The 24,630-nt window shown below is 41.1% G+C and overlaps 1 protein-coding gene across 1 annotated transcript in view; it reads right to left on the reverse strand.

The window, feature by feature from the left end:
* zgc:66433 (uncharacterized protein LOC321250 homolog) overlaps positions 1–24,630 on the reverse strand; it is a 213,371-nt gene that overhangs the window by 118,489 nt on the left and 70,252 nt on the right. The window contains exon 2 of the mRNA XM_034181214.1: positions 15,007–15,089. Within this exon, the coding sequence (XP_034037105.1) occupies positions 15,007–15,089 (83 nt within the window). The remainder of the gene's footprint in view (positions 1–15,006; positions 15,090–24,630) is intronic.

Here is a 24,630-nt window from a genome sequence, read left to right on the forward strand (position 1 = left end):
GAGGGATTCCAACTCCTCCGCGCAGACAGAGACCGAGCACTCTCTGGTGGAAAAACTCTGCTTCTATATCAACAACGCTCCGATGTGACTGTTGATCTCCCACCAACACTGCTGTCCCTCTCTGGAATATCTCCTCATAAACTGCAGACTGTTCTACTCTCCACGTGAGTTTAAACTCCTCATACTTGTGTATGTATCTGTGTATATTCCGCCGAGCGCGCACCTCGCGGATCAGATTATGAGCGTGGAGAGAGACTTTTCCAGACTCTCTTGTTATAATTCTCTGTGATTTTAACAAAGGGAATCTCAGTCAGGTATTACCAAAATACAGTTTGTTAAATGCCCAGACCAGAGAAGGGAGCACGTTAGATCATTGTTTACACGACAGTGAGCGGCGCCTACCGCTGCGGTGGCCCGTGCAGCTTTGGGACTCTCAGATCACGTGATGGTCCACTTGATCCCCACGTACAGACAGAGACTTAAACTCTCTAAACCTGTTGTGAGGACGTCTAAAGCGTGGAGCAATGAAGCTGTAGAGGAGCTACGCGCGTGCTTGGCCACACGGATTGGGATATGTTTGAGGCTTCAACAGACAGTCTAGATGACTACACGGACACTGTGACGTCATATATTAATTTCTGTGAAGACAGCATCATGAAAGAGATCATTGAAGAGTCACCAACTACAAGCCCAAAGCACCTCGTTCTATTGACGACCTGAAGCTTGGCCAACGACCTGAACGTCTTCTATTCACGTTTTGAAGTCAAGGCTCACACCTCCCACCCCCCACACAACTGGATATTCAAACACACTCTGGACCTCCCCCCTCTCACTGCTGCCTCTTGGTCCAAGAAGGAGGACGTGAGGAACATTTCTAAAGGCTGCATCCAGGTAAGGCCCTGGGCCCAGGACTGTGTCTCTCCTGCCACCCTGAGACACTGCGCTGATGAGCTGGCCCCAGTCTTCACGGGGAATCTTCAACACCTCCCTGGAGTCATGCCATGTTCCAGCCTGTTTCAAGTCCTCCATCATAGTTCCAGTCCCCAAGAAACCACGCGTCACTGGACTTAATGACTACAGGCCTGTGGCTCTCACGTCTGCAGTCATGAAGACCTTCGAACGCCTGGTTTTATCCTACCTGAAGTCCATCACCGACCCCCTCCTGGACCCCCTGCAGTTTGCCTACAGAGCCAACAGGTCTGTAGATGACGCCATAAACCTGGCCCTGCACTACATCCTGCAGCACCTGGACTCCCCAGGAACATACGCTAGGATTCTGTTGTGACTTCAGCTCTGCATTCAACACCATCCTTCCGGCTTTGCTCCAGGACAAGCTTTCTCGCTCCACGTAACCGACTCCACCTGCAGGTGGATCACAGACTTCCTGATGGAACGGAGTCACCGGGAGGTCAACCATCAGCTCCTCATCCAGAAGGCCCAGCAGAGGATGTACTTCTGCGGCAGCTGAAGAAGGCCAAGCTGCCTGTCAGCGATGGTGCAGTTCTACACGGCCGTCATCGAGTCCATCCTCTGCTCCTCCATCACGGTGTGGTACGCCAGGGCCACAGCCAGGGACAGACACAGACTGCAGCGCATTGTGGCCTCTGCTGAGAAGGTGATCGGCTGTAGCCTTCCATCTCTCCATGACCTGCACGTCTCCAGGACTCTGGGCGAGCAGGTAGGATCACAGCTGACCCTTCTCACCTGCCACACGGTCTATTCAAACCACTCTCCTCGGGCAGGAGGGCTACGGTCCATCCGGACCAGAACCTCCCGCCAAAGACAGTTTCTTCCCCTCTGCCGTCAAAGTCATGAACACCTCATAACTCAGTCACCTTAACCTTAACTCTGTCACTTTATCATTTTATCACGGGTCACTTTAGACAATGTACTTTGGTTTTTAATTGCACTCCTCCCAGGCCAAGCCAATGTAGTGGATACTTTAACTACAATCTAAACAATCATTCCACGCTTCTAACACCCTTTACGGAAACACAATGACCTTTAGCAGTAGTTTGAATCTTTCTTCTATCAAATACCAACGATCCACGCAAATTATAACTGGACTCTCTCATTTTTAAACAGCTCCTGGACATGTGAGGCACGAGTCTATTTTTAACTTTATACATTATCTGTATTGTAAAATAATCAACCAGTCATAAAATTTCAAAAACTGAAGGTGAACAAACAATGAATTTGTGGTTCATGATATGGTTTTTTACTTATCACTCTTATAGCTTTTTTTTGTAACAGAAATATGGATTAGTATTTGTTTTATATGTATTTCCCCAAACTTCAATGTAGTAAGTCATATAAGGGACAAGTAATGAGTGATACAATGAAACCAACAGATGTTGGGAGAGAGGGTATTGTACTTTGTACAACTTGTACAAAGTTACTGCTATCTTGTTCAGTACAAGACAGCAATACCTTTTGATATTTTGGACTCAATATGTTTTATATGAGTTTTCCATCTAAGCTTGTCATCAACAAAAACTCCAAGAAATTTAGTTTGAGATACAATTTCAATTTCAATACCATTCAACAATAATTACTGCTTAAATTTTCTAGGCTTATTTCCAAATATAATGCACTTACTTTTACCAAAATGAAGTGATAATTTATTAGAGTCAAACCAGTATTTAAATTTTTGCAGTTCCCTCTCCACCAAGTCCAAGAGCTGTCTCAAATGATCTCCACTACCAATCACAGTTGTATCATCAGCAAACAAAATACAACTCAAAGACTTAGAAACCAAACTTATATCATTAATATACAGCAAAAACAATAATGGCCCGAGAACTGACCCCTGGGGTACTCCACATGTAATCCTCAAAAATTATACTAATTTTGTCAGCTTTTTTCTTTTCAGATTATGAACAAATCTGGGAGGTGGGACAACAATCATTAGAAACTTTATTTTTGAGTGGCACCCTAATAAACATTCCAATACTTTAACTTCAAAAAGTCTCAGGTTGCTTTTGCAGTATGTATTGGGCCCATTGTCCATTTGCATAATGAAGCACATTCCAGTGAGTTTTCTTTTAGCCCTGTATTAAAATTCAGATTTCATCCTTCTACTTCCAAAGTTAAAGGGGAACCAACTCCACTGGCAGCACCAGCTCCACCATGTTCCACAGACAGGGCAGAAAGCTTTGGTTCATGAACAGTTTGCAATCTTCTCCGAATATCGCCAATCATAATTTAATCTTTGTCTTATTTCTTGATGTGGCCAAACACTGAAAAGGTGATCGTCTTTGCCAAAGAAACAATTCCTCAATTCAATAAGGCATCACAGTTGTTTCCATGTTGTTACAGACCTTGTTATGTTCCTGAGCTTTCCTGTGCATTGTTCTTATTTATTTATAGAAAGTATGAAAACACTTCAGTTGGTCACACAATTTTTTTTTTTTTTTTTTTTTTGGTTTGGTCTCTGATCACTTCCTCCAACATAATGATGGATGATTTAACTGACAGCTTTTAGAATCTTGCATTCAGTCCACAGTAACAAATGGCACAGTTTCAAAACAACATCGCACCTTTTTTATCTGTTTATTTGCAAATGAAATATGGGCACAACACACAACTGACAATGGAACAGATGAACAGCCAACTGGGCAATTATTTCTGGATGAAAAATGGTTGAAATGTCGACACCTTCAACATGATTTGGATGCACATGAAAGCTGAACATTTCCACTTAAACCAGGCTCTTGTTTTATTTCAAATTCACTGAAGTTTGCTGCACAACATTTAGACAAACCTGTGAAATACTGACAGAATACAGTCTGGTCAGATGAGACCAAAATTTAACTCATCAGATGCCAAAGCACACACCATGTTTGGAGGTCAAATGTCGGTGCACATCTACTCCAAAACACCACACAACAGTGAAGTTTGGACGTGGGAACATCATGGAGTGGAGCTGTTTTTCAGCAGATGACTCTGGCAAACTTCATAAAACTGAAGGAAGGATGCATGAAAAAAAAAATGTACAGAGACATTATTGTTAAAAATTTGTTGCCATCTACCAGGATGATGAAGATGAAACGAGGGTGGACATTTCAGTAAGACAGTGATCCCAAACACACAGCCAAGGAAAGTCTCAGCTGGTTTTAGAGAATGAAAATAAAGCTGATGGAATGACCCAGACAACCACCTGACTTGAATCCAACAGAAAATCTATGGAAAGAACTAAAGATCAGAGTTCCTTGAAGAAGTCCACAGAACCTTCAAGATTTAAAGGTTGTTTGTGTGGAAGAATGGGCAAAAATCACACCTGAGCAAAGCATGTGACTAGTTTCTCCATACAGCTCTGTAAGCTTGCTGAAGCTGTTATTACCAACAAAGACTTTTGTACGAAGTATTAAATAAACGTCAGTAAGTGTGTTCAATACTTTCCCCTGGGTCATTCCATTTTGTTACACATAACTTAATTTCTGTACGTATTAGTTTTGGTTTCTTTGTATGTGTGGATTACTTCGTTTGTTACTGACATCTGGTGAAAATTTCATGTCACCAGCACCTTCAGAAATATATTTACTGAGAAAAATGGTGACATGTTCAGTTCTTATTTTAGCTGCTGTAGGTGTTTTTCTCTCTTTATGATACATTCTAGGACAGACAGGACCAATACTCCGGCGTGACACATAGTCCAGAAAAGACGGTAGCTTGTCCGCTAGTTCTCTAACATCGGGTTTCACTGTCGTTCTCTCTGTTGGAAGTTTTTTTGTGGTTTACAGGGACTTACATGTACAAATTGGTTCAAACTGCCATGAAAACTATTATGAATGTTTTCACACTCATTGCAAATAAAGTGAGAAACAAGTAAATTAAACTCAGAAACAAAGTTATGTGATGTCAGAGTATCCATTTAATTTAATTTATTAATTTATTTGAATGGGACAGTGCATATTAATGAACACAAAACAAGTACTGTAAATACGAGGTCTGTGAGAAAAGTATCCAACCTTTTTATTTTATACAAAAAATATATGGATTTGATTCATATGTTTTTACATCAGCTAAGCTTGAACCTTCGTGCGCATGTGTGAGCTTTTCCACGCCTGTCGGTTGCGTCATTCACCTGTGGGCAGGCTTTGAGTGAGCACTGGCCCACCCCTCTCGTCGTTTTCTCATTGTGAGGAAATGGCGGAATGATTTGGGCTTTTTTTCCATCAGAATTTTTTTCAGAAACTGTTAGAGACAGGCAGCTGGAAACCATTAGAAAAATTCACATGGCTTTCGGTGAAAATTTTATGGGCTTCACAGAGATTAAGGAGTGTTATGCATGGAAAGCCGTGCGGAGGCTTCGCGCGTGACGACATCTCTTGTTAAAAGTGAAATGGAGGTGTTCCTTTGTCTTGCTCCATCAGTGAATCCGTCGTGACGCGCGAAGCCTCCGCGTGGCTTTCCATGACAAAATCTCTTGTTAAAAGTGAAATCTGCCAGAAAATGGCTGATGTCCAGCTCTTGTGATAACCAGAGAAAGAGCACACGACGGTCCCGGCTACATACAGCGATCCGTTGAGAAATGATGTGGTGGTTTCTGCCTCTCGATGGCAGCTCGGAGCGCGGCGTGCCGTGCGCCATTGTGGGCTGTCCTTAAAGCAGTAGTAACACTCCTATATCTCTGTGAAGCCCGTAAAATTTTCACCGAAAGCCATGTGAATTTTCCGAATGGTTTCCAGCTGCCTGTCTCTAGCAGTTTCTGAAAAAATTGTGATGCAGCAAAGCCCAAATCATTCCACCATTTCCTGCAATGAAAAACGACGAGAGGGGTGGACCAGTGCTCACTCAAAGCCTGCCACAGGCGAATGACACAACTGACAGGTGTGAAAAAACTCACGGCAATTCGCACGAAGGTTCAATCTTGACTGATGTATAAACATATGAATTAAATCCATATATTTTTTGCATAAAATAAAAAGGTCGGTGTTGTGAAAGTGTCGTGACACGGACCCACAACAGGGGGCGTAAATGAACGGACAATGGATAAGCCAAAAGTAACAATTTAATGTTGTGAATTGCACAACGACGTACAGACAATAACAATATAGTGACTGTCAATCATACACCAGGTGACGTGTGGGCAGGCTCAACGATAGAAGACGCCTGGTGAGAGACGAGTCGGATCCCACACAGCTTCCACTGCCAACGGAGCTGAACAACACCGGAGCCCTGTGCCCCAGGTGGCCGCTGTCTTCAGCAGTCAGACCCGGTACTGCTGGCAGAGAACAGAGACAGTCCTGATGAGTGTGAGGTCGCACACTCAGTAATCCCACAGTCTGTATTCAGTAATCTCCAATCACACACTCGTGCAGCTCCTGAGATAACCACTTATCTGGGTGGGGTGTGAGGCGAAGCCGTCACAGTCCACACCAAACGCCAACTCCGCAGACAGGGTATCCGTCCCAGAAAAACGGCTGCAAAAAGAGATCAGACTAATACTGGAATTTAAGGTTTAGCAGAGAATTACCTGATTGGTAGTTGATTTCTCGGCGGGGAGGTGGAGTTGCAGTCCGGCCTTTAAGGTGGTGGTGATGATGTGGATGAGTGACAGCTGATGCTGATGACGAGTAACAGCTGTCACTCCCGGTTGCTATGACGCCCTCTCGTGCTTGAAGCCCGCACTTCAAGCAGGGCGCCATCTGGTGGTGGTGGGCCAGCAGTACCTCCTCTTCAGCGGCCCACACAACAGTCGGATACTTTTCTCACAGACCTCGTATGTCAGATTTAGCTCAAGGCTATTTTCCATCCGCAGTCCCATGTGGTAAAAATACCACCAACACAAAACATACATGACCCATACGAAGGAATACAATACAACGCAACATAACACAAGACAAACACTATAATAAACAAATTAACGTGACAATACAAACTCAACACTATTGCTAAAGTGCCTAAATGTTAAAGTGCTGATCATAAAAAAATACACACTCCTCTGTATCCTCTTCAACTAAAATCTCAACTAATGTTCACAGTTTGGTTGACCAAGGAGCCATTTCTTAAGTCCCCTCTTAAAAAAACATGTGTGCTTTCTCTATCTATAATTGGTAGAGCGTTCCAACTGGAACAACCCTTAACAGAAAGCACATTTTGTGCAAATGCAGACTGTCTAAACTGTACCAAACAATCCCCCCCCAGACTGTGGACCGAGTACTAGTCTCAACTATTCTTTTTTTAATAAATTCATTAAGAGGTGCTCGGGTGAGTCCATTCAGTACCCGATACACCAGACAATTATTTTTGAAATTTTTAACATTTTCAGAATTAAAAAAAATATATTTCTCAAATAGTGCACAAGTGTGATAAGACTGAGGCTTTCGATCAAGTATCGTAATAGCTTTTTTGTACAGCTGTTCGATTGGCTTTAGTGCAGTGACACTTGCAAAAGACCATGTAGTGAAGCAGTATTCAATATGAGAAAATATCACACAGCGAAGGTAGGACTTTGCTGCAATCCAATCAGGATTTAAACACTGTTTAGGCAGTGACTAATACCTCGATTCCACAGGGCACCGTTCCTTCCTGTTTATTCCGAAGAGCAAATCGGGGTGCGTATTGAAGCATCACAGTAACTTCTTGATCCATCATTTATCAATCTTGAACAAACTCAGTATATGCAGTAGTTACAGCCATCATCAGCACCAGTTTTGAAATCAGGGTGAAATTTTTGAGCTGTTCAAAAATGTAATCCCGATTTGCCAACTCGGCATCATCGGGATGATGCATCGGGAGTTTCGGGTTGGATCCGAGGAGTTCCGGGTTATCCGAGTGTGCGCAGTGTGAGAAGAGGCAAAAGAAACTTTGAAAACTTATTTATATAATTTTTTTCTTCGGAATCGGACTAAACGGACAATGGCTATGGATAAAAATACAATGTAAAAAAAAGGATATTGGACCTTGGACTTATGTAAAACAGTAACTTTCAGCGCAGTTTGGGACCGGGGCTAGCGGTTAGCCACGCTGCTACCAGGTGAGATACCGAGCAGGGTAAACAGCCGAAGACGAAATCACTACAAAATGGGACCAAAGAAAAGCTCGGTGGTGGAGGAGTCGGAGGAGGTTAAAAAGGCGCTTGAGTTAGTGTCACTGGACGTAGCTGACATAAAGAATAAGCAGGACAAGATACTCAAGCTAGTGGAGGAAGTCGCGCGACTACGAGCCTTATTAGAGGAGAAGGACAAGAGGATCGAGGCTCTTGAGAAGAGAGTGAGGACTTGGAGCAGTACTCAAGGATTAACGATGCGGTTGTGACTGGTTTAAGATTAAACCCCGCTCATATGCCCACGCAGTGGCCGCGGGCAGTGATCTCGAACCTGGTGAGATGGAGGAGAGCTCTGCAGAACAACAGGTCACCGCGTTCCTGGCGTCCAGGGACATTGATTTGGACGTAAATTGTCTTGAAGCTTGTCACCCTCTCCCTACGAAGAAAGGCGCTCCTCCTGTGCTTATCATGAAGTTTCTCAACAGAAAGGATAAGGTCACATTGTTGAGGCAAGGAAGAAAATTGAAAGGTACGAATGTTTATTTGAATGATCACTTGACAAAAACAAAATGCAGACGTGCTAAAAAGCCAGATACTTAAGGAAAATTGTAAAGTCTTCATTAAACTGAATGGGTCTCCTGAAGTAGCTAAGGTGCTGGTTATAAGGACATAAAAGAGCTGGAAAAAATATGAATATGAGTCAATAATGTATGGAGAAATAAATAATAACAAATAAAAAAACTAGTTCTACTTCACAAACCATTGAATCAAAACCCATAATCTCTACTTCAGGAGATGAAATAATACAACAGAGGATAATAAACCAGGAATTATTGGAATTAAAAGCAACTTGAGTACACCCGAACATAAGATAATGAATTTGGAAAACGAAATAGACCCGGATAATATGTTTTTTTCGACTGATACCGTTTCATTGCAACTACTATACGGAACAGGATTACGATAATACAGTTAAAACATGAAGGTAAATATCAATTATCCACTTTAACAGCAGAAGTATGTACACAACTTTAACAGTATCAAAGAATTTCTTCAGCAGTTACAAAACCCTTTAGTATAATAACAATTCAGAAACATGGTTCAGTGCGCAAAAAGGAATACAATTTGAGTTGGATGGTATGATCTAAACTACATCAACTAGAGTGAATAAAGGAGGTGGAGGTGTTTGCTATATATGTGCATAAAATATTAAATTTAAGGTAATAGAAAGTATGACGTTAACAATAAAAGATGTGTTAGAATGTATATCAATAGAAATTTATAATGGAAACAAGAAAAAACTTATTATAAGTTGTTTATTTAGGGCGCCAGGCTCAAATATGGCTACATTTACAAACGGTGTGGGATAGAATGTTTTCATCAATAAATAACAAAAAAATATTTATATGTGGAGATTATAACATTGATCTAATAACCCAATAGACACACATCAACTGATGAATTTATAAACACAATGTACAGCATGAGCTTATACCCAGTTATCACCAGGCCAAGCAGAATTACACTGAATAGTGCAAGTCTAATAGATAACATCTTCACAAACAACATAGAAACTAAAAATATAAGTTGGTTTATTGATTTGTGACATAACTGACCATCATCCTGTGTTCACTGTGTATGACTCCAAATGTAATTTTCAGGTAAACCCCAATACTTTGCATTTAAAACAAGTAAGAACCCAAAAAGCAATAGATCACCTCAATAATGACTTAACAAACAGGACTGGCGCACTGTGTACAGGGAGATGATGTGGATGGTGCCTTCAATAAATTTCTAGACATTTTCAGTTCATTATATGAGATAAACTGTCCCAATACGCCAAGTCACAAAACAGTACTGTCGCCAAAAGACCATGGTTAACAAAAGGTCTATAAATGCTTGTAAAAAAGAAGAATTACATTATACAGACAATTTGTTAGACTAAGGACAAAATAATCTGAACATAGATATAATTATATAAAAACAAACTAACTAATATAATCAGAGCCAGCAAGAAATTAAATTATACCAATCTATTAAATAATAATAAATGACACCAACGAGAATCTGGGAAATTCTTAACACTATATCAAAAGTAAGGTAAGAGGTAATTCTTATCCAAATTATTTTATTGATATAAAACAAGGACATCTATAATACTTCTTTGTTAATATGGACCTGACTTGGCAGCATAAATTCCCAATGGTTGTAACAAGGAGCAGGAATCACTCATAAAAATCAATCCAAACACAATGTTTCTCTCCAGTGTTAGTGAAGCCGAAATAATAGATATTGTTAATAAATGTAAAAATAAAAAATCAACTGACTGTTATGACATAGATATGAAGTTAGTAAAACAATAATCAAAAGCATATCAAAACCCCTGACTCATATGTAACTTGTCATTTCAAACTGGGACATTCCCGATCAAAATGAATATGGCAAAAGTTATTCCACTATACAAAATGAAATAAACATATCTTCACAAACTACAGACCGGTCTCTCTACTTCCACAATTTTCCAAAATTTTCGAAAAGCTTTTAACAACAGGTTAGGATCCTTTATAGAAAAATATAACATAATTAACGAATGTCAATATGGGTTTAGGTCTGGTAGGTCAACTTCACTGCAATAATTGAAGCAATAGAAGAGATTACAAACACTTTAGATAGTAAAAACTATATAGTTGGAATATTCATTGATTTAAAGAAAGCGTTTGACACACTTAATCACTCAATTCTACTCCATAAATTGGAAAGATATGGTATCAGGGGAGTGGCTTAGAACTGGATTCAAAGCTATTTAACGGAGAGACAGCAGTTTGTGCAGATGGGTGCATTTAAATCTGGGTGTTTGGGCATCCCTTGTGGGGGTCCCACAGGGATCCATACTGGGTCCACATTTTTTAATCTTTATATAAATTACATATTTAATGTGTCACAATTATTAAAATGATTATTATTTGCAGATGATACCAATATATTCTATTCCAGTGATAACTATAGCAAACTTATTACTGTGGTAAATAGTGAATTAATTAAGCTGAAAACTGGTTGAATATTAATAAATATCCCTCAAATATAAAAAGACTAAAGTCATGTTTTGGAAATCATAATGTCCACTTCTAATTGTACCAATAATATAGACGGTTGTCGAAATAGATAAAGTGTCAGAAGTCAAATTTTTTAGGGATAACCATCTATAGAATTAAGATGGAAGTCTCATATCAGCCACATACATAAAAAAGTGTTCCAAGAATGTCTCTATTATGTACAAAGCAAACTATTTCTGGATCATAATGCATTATATTTATTGTATTGTTCTTTAATCTCTCTTTTTACTTAACATATGTATAGAAATCTGGGGTAACAATTACAAAAGTTTGCTACATCCCCTCTGTATAATCCAAAAGCGGGCAATAAGAATCATCATAAGGAGGATATCTTGATCACACAAATAGTCTATTTTTGCAATCCTGGTTAATTTCACACTGCACAATTATTATATAAAGCCAGTAAAACTCATTACCCAGTAATATCCGAGTCTCTTACCCAGAGAGAAGGAAGCTATAAAGTTGAGGGGATGTGGTAACTTTAAAGTCCAGCAGTGAGAACTACCAGGAAAGGGTTTCTGTGTGTCCGTGTGTGGCATTAAGCTGTGGAATAGCTTGGCACCTCAGCTCAAGCGATGTCCTTAACATCCATCAATTCAAAAAAGATACAAAGAAATGTTCTGTTGAAATACATTAATGAGGAGAGAGGTGCGTGATCGTCACGTCCTTTTTAACTATTTCTAGTTAATTTACCTTTGTTTTTTTTGCCTTGTCAGCAATAGAAGGGGTCTCGCTAGGACACACAGACTTTCATAAAATACCTGGAATATCTGTACATCAACTTAATTATATATATCATAGCCATAATTGTAAACTATATTATTTAAAAAATGATAATAATGATAATAAAATCTTACTATATGTTTGTTAATATAATAGATGTTAACATATTTGCATAATACCTGTTATTGCCGGTGTGGTAACCATGGTCAAAAGTATTATTTTTATACATCATGATCCTGTAGTTGAAATGCTAGTCAAATAGAAGTATGGTGATGATGGTAATAACTTAGAGAGAGGGGGAAACGTAGTATGTAGTGTATATATGTATGTGTATGTGGGTGTATGTGTGTGTGTATGTATGTATGTACGTATGTATATGTGTATGTATAATATGTATGTATATTGTGGGTGTGTATGTATGTATATACATATATGTATATTTATGTTTACATTTATATAAATATGTACATATGTAAGTTTATTGATACATAAAAAGACTTTTCGTTTTCTTTCCTCCTTGTTTCCCCCTCTTACATCACTTACATCATTATCACCAGATCAGGGTCGGCAAGTGGGGGTCTGTTGCTCAAAGGTCTCCCCCTTCTGCCAGCAGACTCCAAAACCTTGTCTTTTAATGCAGAGCCTAGGACATTCAGCAAAGGGTGGACCTGTGTCAGGGGGCGACCCCTCTCTGGCAGCAGGTTTACAAAATACTTTGCATCTTTTAATGCACCACACACATGACAAATGGGGAAGGAGGGGAAGGGGGAAAAATAATAATAATAATGATAATGATAAATTAATAAAAAAGTTAAGGTAATTAAATTAATAAAATAAAATGAATGTAGCATAATTGTATATATGTATATGTATTATGTGTATACATGTGTGTATAGGTGATGTATGTGTGTATTTTGTGTATGTATGTTCGCATGTATGATGTGTGTGTGTGTATATATATATATATATATATATATATATATATATATGTGTGTGTGTATATATTGAGACAGAATTACCATCGACACACACAAGAATAGTCCTTTTAAATAGTCATTTTCTGAGTAAATGTGGGGAATTTATTGACATATGAAAATGGCTTAAGGAATGACACCGGCAATATCAGTAGCAATTAAAAAAAAAAGGTAGTAATAATAATAATAGAAATAAAAAAAAAAATAAAAAAAATGTTTTTGATTGACAATAATTATTGTCATTATTACTGTCTATTATGGTGGGAATTGTTTTTATCATCATCATTATTATTATTATTATTATTATTATAGATACTCATCACTAATATATGATATCAATTACATAGTAATAAAAAAGGAATATTGGTCACACTCGGTAGTCGTAATAACGTATGGGTATTTGGGGGTGGGATTAAATAAGTTTGTCTTCATCCCACCCCTTTTCGGGTTAAGTGCGCAGGTATGTATGCGTGTATGTTTGTATCTCCTGTTCTTTTCAACCCAATGTGGGTAAATGTAGATGTCAAAGAAATGCTTATTTTGTAAAACTCAAAATAAATGATCAATCAGTCAATATGTATGTATATGTGTGTGTATATGTGTTTGTATATATATGTATATGCATATATGTAGTATGTATGTGTATATATGTATACTTGTGTGTGTGTATATATATGTATATGTGTGCGTGTATATATATGTGTATATGTGTAGAGGTATGTATATGTATGTGTAGGTATAAATGTATGTATGTGTATATATATGTAGTGTATATTTATTTATGTGTTAGTGGGTGTGTATATAGGTATATATGTGAGTGTGTATATGTGTGTGTATAAGTGTATATATGTATATAATGTGTGTGTATGTATGTACGTATACAGGTATATATGCACGGCCCAAGCAGAGGGTCACCCCCTAGAGCCTGGTCTGCTTGAGGTTTCTTCCTAAGAGGGAGTTTTCCTCACCACAGTTGCCTAGTTCTTGCTCTGGGGGTCGGCAGGGTTAATATGGAGTGACTTGGGCCAGGTTTGTTGTGATTTGGCGCTTTATACATAACATACTTATACATGAATTGAAATGTAATTGAATATTGAAGTGTATGTCTGTGTTGATATGTAGTGTGTTGTGAATTTGTGTATATGTTGTTATGACTGTTATAATTGTTGGACTCATTCTAGCAGGGGTGGGCGTTGATAAGCTTTGTTTCTGCCCACACCCTTTCGGACTCACAGGCTTGTTTATATAACATTCATATTATTGGTATGATTCTGTTCTTTCGGATTTGTGTGTGTGCCGAATAAATCCATTCATTCATTCATTACACGGCCACTTCCATGTGTTCGTAGTCTTAAAGCTTCAGTCTTGTTCAAAGGTCTTTAAACGGGGTAGTCCTACTGAGTACAGATTGAAACATGTTTCATTGTGCTCCATCAAAGTAAAAATTTGAAGCAGAAGCAGCGTTTGTTGCAGTTCAGGCTGCGAATGCACTTTTGTTTGAGTGGGTTGCCAGGTATGAACTTCAGAAGCCAGCAAGTTGCCAGGTCTGCAGTTTATAAGCCAGCATGATATGAGGCAAGCTGATCCCGTTTTTACACATTTTGTAGATCATGAGGGATAGTAATAAAAAGATGCTCTGTGGAATAAAGGTATAATCTAAAGGTATATCTATTTTAGAGAAATCTGTCCCTGTACTTCCTTCATGTTCTCTCCCTCAGCCCCAACCAGTCCCAGCAGAAGACTGCCCCTCCCTGAGCCTGGTTCTGCTGGAAGGTTTCTTCTTCCTGTTAAAAGGGAGTTTTCCTTCCCACTGTCACCAAGTGCTTGCTCATAGGGGGTCGTTTTGACGGTTGGGGTTTTTTCTGTAATTATTGTATGGCTTTTGCCTTACAATATAAAGCGCCTTGGGGCAACTGTTTGTTGTGATTTGGCGCTATATAAATAAAATTGATTTGATTTTGATTTGATTTGATGTTCAAATGAGAGACTAATGGGAGAAACTGCAAAGAACCTAAACCTAACTGACTGTAAACAGATCCTGAATTACAGTAGTTCTTTCACTTTAAGTGATTGAGAGTTCAGTTTGTGAACCACTACAGCAAGAAATTACTGGAACAAAGGTGAAGCTTATAGCCTTAAGTAGGATAAAATTTGAGGTTTGACATCCATATGTTTGTCACATGGGTATAGTGTTCACTGGTACCTGAGCACTCCTCTGAGGCCTCCACTGACTCCTGGTCTTCCATCACATCTGCAGTTCCTGATGACATTGGAACACCGTTGTTGCTGCATAGAAGAAACAGAAAAACGAATGAGAAGCAAAATTCTCCCTCCAACAATGACACTTGCAATACTAATCAAAATGGGGCCACACGAAGGAAACATAAACATAATCAAATCCTCTTCAACCTATATTCAATTGAATCCACCACAAAGACAAGATATTTAATGTTCAAACTGATAAACTTTATTGTTTTTGTGCAAATATTTGCTCATTTTCAAATGGATGCCTGCAACAGGTTTCAAAAAAGTTGGGACAGTGGTATGTTTCCCACTGTGTTACATCACCTTTGCTTCTAACAACACTCAATAAGCGTTTGGGAACTGAGGACACTAATTGTTGAAGCTTTGTAGGTGGAATTCTTTCTCATTCTTGCTTGTTGTACGACTTCAGTTGTTCAACAGTCCAGGGTCTCCGTTGTCGTATTTTGTGCTTCATAATGCGCCACACATTTTCAGTGGGCGACAGGTCTGGACTGCAGGCAGGCCAGTCTAGTACCCGCACTCTTTTACTGCGAAGCCACGCTGTTGGAACACAGATGCTGGCTTTTGAACTTTGTGCTGGTAACAATCTGGATGGTCTTTTCCTCTTTCATCTGGAGGACACCACGTCCATGATTCTTTGTGTCTGTCCATTTCAAATGAGCTCGGGCCCAGAGAAGGCAGCAGCATTTCTGGATGTTGTTGATGTTTGGCTTTCACTTTGTATGGTAGAGTTTTAACTTGCACTTGTAGCTGTAGCGACAAACTGTGTTAACTGACAATTGTTTTCTGAAGTGTTCCTGAGCCCACACGGTAAAATCCTTTACACAATGATGTCAGTTTTTAATTCAGTGCTGCCTGAAGGATGGAAACATTGTTCTTAAACTGTCTGACTATTTTTTCACACAGTTGTTCACAAAGTGGTGATCCTCACCCCATCTTTGCTTGTGAACGGCTGAGCCTTTTGGGGATGCTCCTTTTATACCCAATCATGACACTGACCTGTTTCCAATTAACCTGTTCACCTCTGGAATGTTCCAAACAGGTGTTCTTTGAGCATGCATCAACTTTCCTAGTCTTTTGTTGCCCCTGTCTCAGCTTTTTTGAAACGTGTTGCAGGCATCCATTTCAAAATGAGCAAATATTTGCACAAAACAATAAAGTTTATCAGTCTGAACATTAAATATCTTGTATTTGTGGTGTATTCAATTGAATATATGTTGAAGAGGATTTCAATTCAATTCAATTTCAATTCAATTTTATTTATATAGCGCCAAATCACAACAAACAGTTGCCCCAAGGCGCTTTATATTGTAAGGCAAAAACCATACAATAATTACGAAAATCATTGTGTTCTGTTTTTATTAACAATTCACACAACGTCTCAACTTCATTGGAATTGGGGTTGTATCTATGTCTGTGAGAACAACAACCAAAACCTGAGGTACATTATAGATCATCTTCCAGCCAATTTACACTGAGAACAACCCACTGCTTTTTGAGTTATTTTCTACACAGACAGCCAGACAGGATCACATAATCTCTGCCCTCCTGTTGGCAGAGGTAATAATCACCCAGCTTGTGCATGTATGACTCCACCTCCTTACTTTGCTCATATGCCAGCCTGACCACTTGCAATGCGATCAGACTCAGTGGATTACAACATGATTACAGCCTGATATGGGCGTGACATGATGGTTATAGCACGGCCTGGCAAGACTGGACATGAACTGAAATCACAGCAATGTGCACAGACAACAACCAAGTCCATGTGGATTTTCATGTCATCCCCTGTGATTTAGCAGAAGATTAACAAGTCAATGCTTCATAAAACCATTCCAAATCCAGTGGGATAAATTCCTAAATGTGTCACCATCATGCTTCTTTTCATTCATTTTTTTTTTTTTTTTTGCCTGTTCTATGTGCAGTAAATATGTCTGACATACCATAATGTAAACCAATGTGATCACCAAGCAGCCTACAGAAAAAAAAATCTCTATATGCATTGAATAAAAGCTGCTTTTTTTTGGCATCTTCAAAAAAAAAAATCTGTTCCTGTGCATCCTGCTGTAAATGGAAAGGAGCTGATGGTCGTCTGTCTGTCTGTCTGTCTCCCACAAAGTGTGTGGGCATGCCCCACAGTACAGCTGGACTCAGGAGTGTTCCACAGATGAAGCAGAATCTGAGTTGAGTACTTCTGTGACATATGTCACAGATATTGATGTTGTGGATCACAGCTGATCTTTGATCTGTGTGGTTTTTTTTTTGTGATCCATACAGACTAGGGCTGCCATGACTAGTCGAAGAGTCACAATTACATCAACTAATAAAATTGTCTGTAACTAATTTAATAATCAATGTCATTCTTTATTTTTTTTAAGCTTTGTTTTTCCCTAAAAGCTGCCTCTGTACCTTCCACTGCCTTTCTGCCCTTGACACACATGCACAGTAGTGTAATCGGGTTCAGCCGTGATGTCACCGGAACATTTATGCCCAAACAATATGATGACTAACTGGCAACGGAGCTCAAATGTTTGGGAGCATTTTAACCAAATTAAAGAGAAAAACGTGGAATGCAAAATCTGCAAGGCAGAACTTTCCTTCCACAGCAGTACCACGGTGATGCAGGAGCATCTGAGAAGGAGGCACGCTGTGGCTGACAAAGAGGGACAGTCTACTACTTACTTTACTGATAGCTGCAAACATTAACATTAACAATGACAATTTCATTAGCCATAGCACACATGTTTTTTCTGTAATGTTATAACAGCGATGTCATGTAGCTTTAAGGGAAAAACAAAGCTTAAAAAAAATAATGACATTGATTATTAAATGAGTCATGACATGTCATGCCAAACACATAGAAGTGGAATGAACAACCACAGACAGAGGCTTAATAAAATGTGTGATTTATTTTTATACCAACACTTTTGCTCATATGGTCATAGTGTAGATCAGTGTTCCCCAACCCCCGGGCCGCGGACCGGTACTGGTCCTTGGATCAATTGGTACCGGGCCGCTGGCCGCCCAAGAACTTATTAATTATTTCCGTTGTATTTATTATCTGAGTCTGAATAATCTTTTATTTTGAAAAATCTTTTATTTTAAAAAATGACCAGATTCTCTCAGTTACATCTCTATCACTTGAGCACCAAAAATTTAACCCACAACTTAGCAAAATGACTAAAAAACAGACGTCTTTGGAAGTTCTTTTCGAAGGGGAAAAGACCCAGTGAAGAGACAACTTCCAAGAAAAAGAAAGCTTTTTAACAGACAATACCAGGAGTTCTACTTGAATATGGATTTATCGCAACAAGTGATGCTCACAGACCTGATCTCTAAGATCCAGTAATTTACCCGACGCGTGGCGGAAATTCAAACAGCATGCTGAACTCATGTTTAGTGGACCGCTGCAGGGGAAAACAGAAGCAGAGAAATGCAGTTTCCTACTTTTATGGATCGGGGACAAAGGAAGAGATATCTGGAACACTTGGACTGTTACAGATGAAGATTCAAAAAAATTGAAAACCTATTATGATTATGATTATTATTATTATTATCCTTTTCAGCGTACTTCATGCCAAAAGCAAACCCAATCTTCGCCTGTTACAAGTTCCATGAGAAGACACAAGGGAGCGGTGAAACATTTGAACACTGTTGTGAAAGTGTAGGAACACGGACCCACAACAGGGGGCGCAAATGAACGGACAATGGAGGAAGTCAAATAACAACACTTTACTGTTGTGAATGAGCACAACAGACACGGCAGGTCACAATAGTATGCAATGAAGTCAATTTACAGAACGTGTCACGTGGGCAGGCTCGAAGATAAGAGACGTCTGTCCAAAGCAGAACCGGAACCACACGATTTCCTCCGCCACCGAACCCCGGGAATACTGGAGCCGCCAAGTCCCAAACTCCCAGGTGGTCACTGCCTCCGCTTGTCGGATCTGGTACTGCTGGCGAGGAACAAAAACAGTTAGATGTACGTGGGTTTACACCCAGCAACACGTATGGTGGGAAAATCCACCTCCACCTCTCATCAAAAAAAGCTGGTAAATGCAGGAGTATGGTTACTTATCAACAGGTAGGAGAAAAGTCCAACTCGGTCTCCAGCTGCAAGCACTCACTCTGCTGTCAAAAACACAAAGCAACAATGTTCTGCTGTCAGAAAGATAATTCAATCAGCTGAGCTCGTTACCTCCTAAGAATAGCGATATCTCGGCAAAGAGGTGGAGATGTCGTCCTGCTGATATACAGATGAAGATCAGATGATTGGTGACAGCTGTCATAGGTGATGAGTGACAGCTGTCACCCCTGCGGCTCCTGTGAGGCGGCAGCGCCCTCTTGTGCCTGGAGCCCGCACTCCAGGCAGGGTGCCCTCTGGTGGTGGTGGGCCAGCAGTACCTCCTCTTCAGCGGCCCACACAACAAACACTTTGTCACAGAACTCAAACTGCCTGTTCAAGACTGTAACTATGCAAATAGTGATGAAATGGTTCGGGACAGAATAGTTTTCACAACCAACTCTCCCCGAGTGCGTGAAAAACTACTTAGTGAAGGTCCCAGACTCACGCTTGACAAAGCAATTGAAATAGTACGTTCCCACGAACTGGCCCAGGCACAATTGAAGGCGATGGCCAGTGAAAGCCATGAAGTGCACGCCGTACATCATACAAAAAGAAAGCCAGATATTTTCAAACACACCAACAATGCCAGTTGGAATAAAACAGGTGATGGACAGAGTCATTTATTAAAACATGCATGTGGAAGGCAACACAGCAAACAAGAAGCAGGCCCAGCAAAAGGGAAACAGTGTTTAAAGTGCCAAAAATACAACCACTTTGCAAAAGTTTGCAGATGAAAAGACAATGCCAGTGCCACCACGGGGAAACCACCCCAGAGAAACGTCCACAGCATTGAGGACACTGAGTACAGTGAAGAATTATTTGTGGACATTGTCAAAATTGATAAGAAAGACAAAGAGAGTGCCTATGCAGACATAGGGCTGGGACCACAAAGCAAGAAAATTACTTTCAAACTTGACACCGGTGCACAGGCTAATGTCATACCTGCCAAAGATTTTGCCACACTCATGCCAAACACACAAGTAATGACTGACAACCGCAAACTCACTGGTTACGGTGGACATCCATTGAAGGTGAATGGCTACTGCAACTTGGCTGCAAAATACAAAGACCAGATGATTCAGCACAAATTTTACATTGTCAACTGCAATGGACCACCCATACTGGACTACCGAGCATGCCAAGAACTGGGATTCATTAAATTGGTATATGCCATTTCCAATGTCAGTGAGGAAGAACGGGGCTGCCCATCATCCGACATACTGAGTGAGTACGCTGATGTATTCAAAGGCATCGGTGAGTTCCTAGGGGAATGCAGTTTCAGGGTAGACCCCAATGTAGCACCAGTAGTTTGCCCACCCCGGAGGTTGCCATATGCATTAAAAGACCACCTAAAGACAGAGTTGGAGCACATGGAAAAAAATGGCATAATCTGCAAAGTGACTGAGCCAACCGAATGGGTTAATGCCCTAGATGTGTGTGAAAAGCCCAAAACGCACAAGCTAAGAGTGTGTTTAGATCCACGACCGCTGAACAAGGCAATACAAAGGCCGTATTACCCCCTATCCATGTTAGAGGATGTAACGTCCAAACTCACCAGGGCAAAATATTTCAGTGTCCTAGATGCACGTTCTGGTTACTGGGCCATTAAGCTGAGTGAGGAGTTGTCGTTGCTCACAACATTCAGCACCACATATGGCAGATACCGTTTTTTACGGCTCCCCTTTGGCATCGTGTCCGCTCAGGATGAATTCCAAAGACGAGTGCATGAGACATATGAGGGCCTCCAGGGAGTGGCGGCCATTGTGGACGACATCATTGTGTTCGGCAGAACCAAACTGGAAGATGACAAAAATCTCAGAGCTATGCTTAGTCGAACCAGAATGAGGGGAGTCAAACTCAACCCAGAAAAATGTCACATTTGTATGTCGGAGGTGAGTTACTTCGGACACCGCCTCACAGCCGATGGGCTAAACCAGACCCTCAAAAGGTGAAAGCCATCAGAGATATGCAACCACCTGAGAATGATGCAGAGCTAGAAACCATCCTTGGGATGATGAACTACTTAGGAAGATTTGCCCCTAAACTGGCGGAAGTGAGTGCACCACTCAGACAGCTTTTGAGGCAAGACACTGAGTTTGTATGGGACGCGGTGCATGACAGCACATTTCTAAAAATTAAAGAAACCATAGCAGCTGGGCCTGTACTAGCCTACTTTGACCCAGAAAAGGAGGTGGTGCTCCAGGTAGACGCTTCAAAGAACGGCCTGGGTGCGACCAACATGCAAGAAGGCAGACCAGTGGCATACTCATCAAAGCTCCTCAACACCACAGAGCAGAATTACGGCCAAATTGAAAAAGAACTTTATGCAGTTCTGTATGGGTGTAAGAGGTTCCACGAGTACCTCTATGGACGACAAGTCACTGTTGAGTTCGGACCACAAGCCACTGGAGTCCATACTCTGCAAAACCACTTGCCCTGCACCATCCGCGCTTACAGCGCATGATACTAGCTTTGCAAAAGTACAACATATCCCTCGTTCACAAGCCAGGAAAAGAAATTCCTGTGGCCGATGCACTGTCCAGGAAATCTCTGCATGATGAAGACAGCTCGCTTTCAGAGGCTATGGAGACACAGGTCCACATCATCGTTGGTGCTGCCCCAGTGAGCTCAAACAAGCTACAGAAGATCAAAGCTGCCACTGCCCAGGACGAGCAGCTCTCTGTCGTCAAGCAAGTTGTCCCGCTCAGGATGGCCAGAGACAAGGAAACAGTGTGATCCACAGGCTAGTGACTATTGGAATGACCAGCACGAGATCAGTGAAGCTGATGGACTACTTCCTAAAGGGAGGAAAATAATAATTCCAAATAAACTCAGAGAAGACATGCTGCAGCGCATCCACACCGGGACACTTTGGTGGTGAGAAAAGCAAGCACAGAGTGAGAGACATAATGTTTTGGCCAGGAATGGGTCAGCAAATAGAGAAATAGTGGGTGAGTGGACATATGCCAATCACATCGCAATGCCAACACAAGAGAGCCAATGCTTTCTCACTCCATCCCAGAGAACCCATGGCAGACCGTAGCCACTGACCTTTTTACCTTGGGTTCAGAAAACTACATTGTCATTTGTGACTACCTTAGTCGCTACTTTGAGACTGAGCGCCTAACCAACATCACTGCATCAGCTGTCATTCACAAAATGAAGACAGTGTTTGAGAGGCATGGCATACCAAAAGACGTTGTCAGTGACAATGGGCCATGCTACAGTTCACGTGAGTTTGCACACTTTGCTGAAGCCTGGGGTTTCAAGCACATCACCTCAAGCCCACATTACCCTCAAAGTAATGGACTAGCTGAAAAGACTGTGCAGACAGCCAAACGTATCCTAACAAAGGCTAGAGACGACAACAAAGACCCATACCTCAGCTTGTTGAGTACAGAAACACGCCAGTCGGCGATTCAAATCACCAGCACAATTGCTGATGAGCCGCAGACTATGCCCACCCTGCTCACAATGGCTCTACAACTACAACCGCAGGTGACCCCGCGAGAAGCTGTCCGAGCAAGGAGAGAGGAGTGTCAGCGACGCCAACAGCATCATTACAAGTGTTCCAGGCCATTGTCAACGCTACACACTGGTACACACATCCGTTTCCAGCAGGATGATGGCAGATGGACACCAGCGACTGTCATCCAACCAGCAGGGACCCCAAGAAGCTACCAGATTGAGACCAGTGATGAACAGACCTTTTGCCGCAATCGACACCACCTGATGGAGAGTCGACACACAGCAGCAGACACCCAGCACGCAGCAGCCTGAGATCATCACGGCAGAGGAGGAGGACACACACGACCCCCACCAAGGTCCTGCCTGTGAGCCCAACATTGAACTTGGTCAACGTACACAGTATGGTCAAACCATTAAGCCAAGGCAAATCCTTGACTTGTAAATGTAAAGGGTGTAGGCGGATTGCTGCCCCCCCCCCCCCAAAAAAAAAAAAAAAATCACTTGAATGCACTGATATGCACTTGGTCAATATGTTAAATATGTTCCATGTTGTGTGATTCTAACTAGCATATCTAGTGATACTTGTCTCTACTCAGTGATTAATACCATGAAAATGTTTGCATGTTTTGAGTCATATAGCAAGTCACTGAGCAACAATGTTTAGCTGATGTCATAATTAGTATCTGTGATAAAATACAGATGGTGACACTTTTCTTTTTGTTCAAGGGAGATGTAATATCCACGTTAGATGGACGTCTACTTTTATTTTGAAAGGCCGGAATTGCTATAATAGCACCGCCCACTAGGTGGCGGGTCATGTATACCTATCAGAGTCCATCAGCATGACGGCATGGTGGATGTAAGAGGAAAATAAAGCGATCTGCGTGTACGGCCCCAAAAAGAACACGTGTCCATGGATTACTGTGGAAACTAGAGGGGACAAAACAATAGTGACCAGAGTCAGAGAGTGTTAGGGCAGTGGTCGCCAACAGAGGGGGGTGAGGGAGAGGGGAGAGGAGACGGTTCAAACTGACAACTTTATTTCAGCTGTTGAAAATTAACATTCATGGAGTGTTTAATAATAAAAAAAAATTAAAATGTTGTGTAGTTGTATTTAGATAATAGAGAAAGAAATGTGGAATTGCTGGTTCTTGTTCTTTATTTTTCCACGTGTATTTTTTAATAATTTATTTGGGGCAGAGAGGATGTTAACAGAGACTTTGATGTTAAACAGATGTTATGCTGCAAACGGGTACACAGTGGATTCACGCTTATTATTATATTCGCAATATAAACAATCTACTTTGAATTAGGAACTACAAACCTTAGCTGCGACTGTCACTTGTCTAATTTCAAATACAAGCCTACAGGACATGTAACAACCGGTAGTCTTGGAATAATTGAGAACAGGCAGCTTAGAAAATTACTTAGTAAAGGACCATCGTTTCCCAATCACTCACTCATCACTCATCTTCAACCACTTTCCCGGGTTAGAGTCGCGGGGGCAACAGCTCCAGCAGGGGACTCCAGACTTCCCTTTCCCGGCTCACCTTAACCACCTCTGACTGGGGGATCCCGAGGCGTTCCCAGACCATTATGGAGATATAATCTCTCCACCTAGTCCTGGGTCTTCATCGGAGTCTCCTCCCAGATGGATGTGCCTGGAACACCTCCCTTGGGAGACACCCAGGAGGCATCCTTAACAGATGCCCGAACCACCTCAGCTGGCTCCTTTCAACGCGAAGGAGCAGTGGCTCTACTCCGAATTCCCACGGATGACCAAATTTCTCACCCTATCTCTAAGGGAGACACCAGCCACCCTCCTGAGGAAGCCCATTTCAGCCGCTTGTACACACAATTGAGTTCTTTCGGTCATGACCCAACACTCATGGCCATAGGTGAGAGTAGGAACGAAGACTGACCAGTAGATCGAGAGCTTCACCTTTTGGCTCAGCTTCCTTTTTGTCA

Source organism: Thalassophryne amazonica, chromosome 11 (assembly GCF_902500255.1).
Source record: "Thalassophryne amazonica chromosome 11, fThaAma1.1, whole genome shotgun sequence".
In the NCBI taxonomy this organism is placed as follows: Eukaryota; Metazoa; Chordata; class Actinopteri; order Batrachoidiformes; family Batrachoididae; genus Thalassophryne; species Thalassophryne amazonica.